The sequence below is a fragment of the Eleutherodactylus coqui genome, chromosome 1 (assembly GCF_035609145.1).
Source record: "Eleutherodactylus coqui strain aEleCoq1 chromosome 1, aEleCoq1.hap1, whole genome shotgun sequence".
NCBI lineage: Eukaryota > Metazoa > Chordata > Amphibia > Anura > Eleutherodactylidae > Eleutherodactylus > Eleutherodactylus coqui.
This window is the reverse complement of record NC_089837.1, coordinates 435,449,034-435,455,448: the sequence shown is the minus strand read 5'-3', so window position 1 is coordinate 435,455,448 and position 6,415 is coordinate 435,449,034. Positions and strand designations below refer to the sequence as shown.

The window sequence follows — 6,415 nt, the reverse complement described above, 5'->3', positions numbered from 1 at the left end:
CAACATTGGGGGTAACAGGCTGAACTGGATGGATATGTCCTTTTTCAGCCTTACACACTATGTTACTTTCTGCCAGTTTCTGGCAGACATTATAGTGAATGTGACTGGGACGCCCCGCCCCCACCTGCCAGGTCCCACCTCTTTTTTCCCCCAGAAAAGTGGTGAGGGTAATGTAAAATAAAAAGTGGGACTTGCGCACAATTTGTGACTTTTTAACACTAGAATTCTGGGGTCAACTCATTTATGAATTCTCCTATTTTTTGGGTGGTTTAAAACATTTTGGGGAAAAATGCCATGATTTTCAAGCATTATTTGATTTTGTGTGATTAGATTGCGGTTGGAGGGTACAGAGAGGTCTGCTCTGGGGCTCTGGCTTTATTATCTCTAATGTGTGCAACCAATAACTGTGCAACTTTCACTTTCTGAATAGCAGACACAAAATGAAAGCTGCCCTGTGATTGGTTGCTAGGGCAACAAAATAGTGTAGTGGTTTTTTTTATAAATGTGCCCCCTATTGTGGTGCGGCGGAGTGACGCACGTTGTTGTTTTCCTGGGACTTCACATGCCCTAGCAACACACAATCCAATAGCAGCAGGCCGGCCACTGCGGCACGGCTCCCATGTACAGCAGCGCCGGCTCTCACGGCCTGACTAACGTCGTACCCGCAGCATTTTACCTGAGACTGTAAGAAGCGTCTGAATAGGTTTTGGTCTACTAAAAAATGGCCGCCGCAGCGGTTCCACTCCTGTCGGTGGAGACCGCTGGCATCCCGGACTGCTCGGCCTCTTGTGATCAGAATGCCGCAAAAAGGGGTCTGCGTGCGTGACGTCATCACCACTTGGAAAATTTTCTGTGCGCCATTTTGGAGCAGCTGCGCGGTGGTCGCCTTCCCCGGACTGTCAGCTCTGCTGTAGCATGGCCATGGCCAACAGGAACCTCAAGCAGGTGCGCATCGAGAAGAGCAACAATGGAAGCAACAGCAGCAACATGGTGTCCCCCCCGCAGCAGCAGATAGTGCCGCAGGGCAAGAACAACAAGCGCAGCCTGGAGCTGTGTGAGGGCGACCCGGCGCTCATGCCGCCCAAGATGGACGAGGCTGAGGAGGAGCGGGGGGTCACCATAGACATCAAGAGCTTCCTGAAGCCCGGCGAGAAGAGCTACACGCAGCGCTGCCGCCTGTTCGTGGGGAACCTGCCGACCGACATCACTGAGGAGGACTTCAAGAAGCTGTTCGAGAAGTACGGGGAGCCCAGCGAGGTCTTCATCAACCGGGACCGGGGCTTCGGCTTCATCCGCCTGGTACGTCAGTAACCCTTCAGGAGACCTCGGGCCGTGTTCACACCTGCGGTTGGGCTTCCATCTCCCTGTACCATCGTGAGAGATGTACGTGCGCCCCCTGGGGGTGGGGGAGCCTCCTGCGTCCCCCTACGTGCGCCCCCTGGGGGTGGGGGAGCCTCCTGCGTCCCCCTGGGGGTGGGGGAGCCTCCTGCGTCCCCCTGCGTGCGCCCCCTGGGGGTGGGAGAGCCTCCTGCGTCCCCCTGCGTGCGCGCCGCCCCCCGTGTGGGGGAGCCTCCTGCGTCCCCCTGCGTGCGCGCCGCCCCCCGTGTGGGGGAGCCTCCTGCGTCCCCCTGCGTGCGCGCCGCCCCCCGTGTGGGGGAGCCTCCTGCGTCCCCCTGCGTGCGCGCCGCCCCCCGTGTGGGGGAGCCTCCTGCGTCCCCCTGCGTGCGCGCCGCCCCCCGTGTGGGGGAGCCTCCTGCGTCCCCCTGCGTGCGCGCCGCCCCCCGTGTGGGGGAGCCTCCTGCGTCCCCCTGCGTGCGCGCCGCCCCCCGTGTGGGGGAGCCTCCTGCGTCCCCCTGCGTGCGCGCCGCCCCCCGTGTGGGGGAGCCTCTTGCGTCCCCCGTGTGGGGGAGCCTCTTGCGTCCCCCGTGTGGGGGAGCCTCTTGCGTCCCCCGTGTGGGGGAGCCTCTTGCGTCCCCCGTGTGGGGGAGCCTCTTGCGTCCCCCGTGTGGGGGAGCCTCTTGCGTCGCCCGTGTGGGGGAGCCTCTTGCGTCGCCCGTGTGGGGGAGCCTCTTGCGTCGCCCGTGTGGGGGAGCCTCTTGCGTCGCCCGTGTGGGGGAGCCTCTTGCGTCGCCCGTGTGGGGGAGCCTCTTGCGTCGCCCGTGTGGGGGAGCCTCTTGCGTCGCCCGTGTGGGGGAGCCTCTTGCGTCGCCCGTGTGGGGGAGCCTCTTGCGTCGCCCGTGTGGGGGAGCCTCTTGCGTCCCCCCCCCCCCCGTGTGGGGGAGCCTCCTGCGTCCCCCTGCGTGCGCGCCGCCCCCCGTGTGGGGGAGCCTCCTGCGTCCCCCTGCGTGCGCGCCGCCCCCCGTGTGGGGGAGCCTCCTGCGTCCCCCGTGTGCGCGCCGCCCCCCGTGTGGGGGAGCCTCCTGCGTCCCCCGTGTGCGCGCCGCCCCCCGTGTGGGCGAGCCTCTTGCGTCGCCCGTGTGGGCGAGCCTCTTGCGTCGCCCGTGTGGGGGAGCCTCTTGCGTCGCCCGTGTGGGGGAGCCTCTTGCGTCGCCCGTGTGGGGGAGCCTCTTGCGTCGCCCGTGTGGGCGAGCCTATTGCGTCGCCCGTGTGGGCGAGCCTATTGCGTCGCCCGTGTGGGCGAGCCTATTGCGTCGCCCGTGTGGGCGAGCCTATTGCGTCGCCCGTGTGGGCGAGCCTATTGCGTCGCCCGTGTGGGCGAGCCTATTGCGTCGCCCGTGTGGGCGAGCCTATTGCGTCGCCCGTGTGGGCGAGCCTATTGCGTCGCCCGTGTGGGCGAGCCTATTGCGTCGCCCGTGTGGGCGAGCCTATTGCGTCCCCCGTGTACGCGCCGCCCCCCCCCCCCCCTCCCCCTGTGGGCGAGCCTATTGCGTCCCCCGTGTACGCGCCGCCCCCCCCCCGTGTGGGCGAGCCTCCTGCGTCCCCCGTGTACGCGCCGCCCCCCGTGTGGGGGAGCCTCCTGCGTCCCGCTTGCGCGCGCGCGCCTCCTCCATCCACGTCTTCAGAGCTTCAGGTGGAACATAAAAGTCTGGCCAAAGTTGCGCTATTTTTTTCTCCCCAGTAAAATGCCCGGTGGCCATGAAGGAGGCTGGTGAACATCCGCTGAGCCTCATGCCCACGGGCGGATTTGATTTGTGGAATCTCTGCGGAGGAGCTATAAATCCAGCCGCCTATAGAGATGCACGGGCGGCCGCAAGTGCATTAAAACATGCGGATTTGATTTGCAGACCTTTTGGTCTGGTAAACATCCCAGCATGCTCTGTTTTTCTGCGGATCCCGCACGGACGCCTTCCGTTGAAGTCAATAGAATCCATCCGATCTGCAGCACAGCCGCAGCGTTTGACTGCGTTTAATGCACCCCATCGTTGTGCGGGTGATGAGGTGCTAGAATGCACGAAAATGGAGCCTACCGCACTCGAGCGCTGGTCTGCGAGGCCCTATAGCAAACAGTAGGAGCGCTGCACCGCGATTACCGCAGCAACAAAACTGTTGTGTGAGAGCGGCCTTAATGCCTTAGCTGCTCCGCCGTATTATGGGCACCGGAAAACGGGCATGCAGGATCTTACATAAACGGCGCTTTGTGGACCGCATTGACTAGAATGCCGCTCTCACACACCGCATTTTACCACAATTTGGATCGTTGTTCTTGAACGCTCATCACTGCGGTTGACGGTCCTTTTATCTTACGCACTACATCATTATGATAGGTGATGAGTAGAGATGAGCGAGCACGCTTGGATAATGCAGCTACTTAACCCCGTAGTGACCAAGCCTGTTTGCGCCTTAATGACCAGGCCAAATTTTGCAGATCTGACATGTCACTTTAGCATGGAAAGACACCAGAAATGTTTTGCATATCCAAGCGATTCTGACATTGTTTTTTCGCCACATGTTGTACTTCATTTAGGCGGAAAAATTAGACCGATAGAATTTGTGTTTATTTATTAAAAGCGCCAAAATTGGAAAAATTTTGAAAAAAAATCGTCATTTTTTTTCACATTTCCAACTGCAATATCTTAAATATGTGCAAACATAATATAGAAATTTTTGCTATGATTTATATTTCCACCCGTTTACTTTATTTTGGGCGCACATTGGAAAAACTTTTGTGTTTCTTTAACCATTTAGGAGACGTACAAATGTAACATTACTTTTCAGCATTTTGAGGAACACTTTTTCCTGCACCAATCCAAGATTGGAAAGGCTCATAGGAGTCAAAATGATAGATACCCCCACAAATGACCCCATTTTAAAAACTACACCCCTTAACGTATTCACTGAGGGGTGTCATGAGTATTTTAACCCCACAGTTTTTTTTTTTCAGGAGTCAATGCAATTTAGATGAGAAAAACTAAAATGACATATTTGCAAAAATATGAAATTTTAACCCCTTCCCGCTCCTGGACGTACCTGGTACGTCATGGCAGCCTGGTACTTCCCGCAACATGACGTACCTGGTACGTCCTGGAGATAGCGCGGGATCACATAAGATCCCGCGCTATCCCGCAGCGGGAGCCGGCTGTCAGTCACAGCCGGCGTCCCGCTCCAACAGCGGGGGGGCATCGGAGATGCGCCCGCCGCTGTTAACCCCTTCCCTGCCGCGATCTAAGTAGATCGCGGCAGGGAAAGAGTTCACAGAGGGATCGCGATCCCTGTGTGTCTCCGGCCGGAACTCGCGATGTTATCGCGAGAGCCCGGCCTGTCACCATGGCAACAGGACGCCAGACACCGGCGTCCTGTATTGCCTGTGCCTATAATCGCTGTACAAGCGATAAGGCATGGCAGAGCAGTAGCTTTGCCATGCCTTATGACAGCGATCATAGGCATAGTGCTGCAAGTCCCTCAGAGGGACTCAAATAGTGTAAAAAAAAGAAAAGAAAAGTGTAAAAAAAAGAAAAATGTAAAAAAAAAATGTAAAAAACCCCTTTTTTTATGCTTTTTCTAATATTAGCATAAAAAAAGGGAAAAAAAAACTAAAACCCCACATATTTGGTATTGACGCGTCCGTAACGACGTGTACAAAAAGTTGAACACGCTTTCTATTTTGTACGACAAAAAGCGTAAAAAAAAACGCTAAAAAACAGAGGCAAAATGCTAATTTTTAGCATTTTGCCTCACAAAAAATGCAATAAAAGTGATCAAAAAAGCCGTACATTTCCCAAAATGGTACCAATAAAAACTACAGCTCGTCTCGCAAAAAATAAGCCCTCATAGAGCTCCGTACATAGAAAAATAAAAAAGTTACATGACTTTGAATGCAGCTATAGAGAAAAAAAAAAGATTTCCAAAAAAAGGGGGTTTTATTGCAAAAAAGTGTAAAAACCTAAAAAAAATATAACAATTTTGGTATCGTTGTTACCGTACCGACCCGCAGAAAAAATTTAGTGTGTCATTTATGCTGCATGATTAACGCTGTAAAAAAAAAAAAAAAAAATCTATGGCAGAATTGATGCGTTTTCTCTCCCTGTTATCATTAAAAAAAAAAATAAAAAATTTACGATATTGTCTATATACCCAAAAGTGGCACCGATAAAAACTACAGATCGCCACGCAAAAAACGAGCCCTTATACGGCCGCGTCGACGGAAAAATAAAAAAGTTATGGCTTTTGAAAAATGGAGATGGAAAAATACCAAAAAATCGCTTGGTCCTCAACGCCAAAATAGGCCATGTCATTAAGGGGTTAAAGACTAGAAAAAAGTCCATAGTACACATGAAAATGAGGATTTACACCCCAGAATGGATACCCCTGCTTGTCCCGTGCTCAGAAACATACCCATTGTGGCCCTAGTATTACGTCTGTATGCACCATGGGGCCCAAAATGAAAGGAGCAACCGGAGGCTTTCGGAACAGAAATTTTCGCTTGAAGGAGATTTAGGCCCTATTGCACACTTGTAGAGCCATTGAGTGACCAAAACGATGGAGAACGCCCACAAGTGACCCCATTTTGAAAAGTAGACCCCCTAACGAATTTATCTAGGGGTACGATGACTCTAAGCCAAGCAGAAGGAAAAAATTAGGATTTTCATTTTTTTGGCAATTGTGTCAATTTAAAAACAGGTTTTTTTTGTCCAGTGTACATAGGAATGAAGACGTTCACCCCAAAATGGATACCCCCGTTTGTCCCGTGTTCAGAAACATACCCATTGTGGACCTAATCTACTTAAAGGAAACATAGCTAGGCCTATAATGGAAGGAGCACCTGTTGGATTTTAGGGTACAACTGAATAAATTCCAGGCCCCATTGCCCACTTGTAGAGCCATTGAGCGGCCAAAACAACAGAGAACCCCCACAAATGACCCCATTTTGAAAACTAGACCCCTTAACGAATCCATCTAGGGGTGTACTGCGTATTTTGACATCACAGTATTTGAATGAATCTAAGCAAAGCAGTAG

At 53.7% G+C, this 6,415-nt stretch overlaps 1 protein-coding gene across 4 annotated transcripts in view; it reads left to right on the top strand.

Moving 5' to 3' along the window:
• Positions 1–819: 819 nt before the first annotated feature.
• Positions 820–6,415, top strand: part of PSPC1 (paraspeckle component 1) — a 95,368-nt gene continuing 89,772 nt past the window's right edge. For 2 of the 4 annotated variants that reach the window (XM_066582164.1, XM_066582162.1), the window contains exon 1: positions 820–1,299. In XM_066582164.1, the coding sequence (XP_066438261.1) occupies positions 916–1,299 (384 nt within the window). In that variant the 5' untranslated portion in view covers positions 820–915. The remainder of the gene's footprint in view (positions 1,300–6,415) is intronic. The other 2 variants (XM_066582163.1, XM_066582161.1) reach the window with 1 other exon arrangement.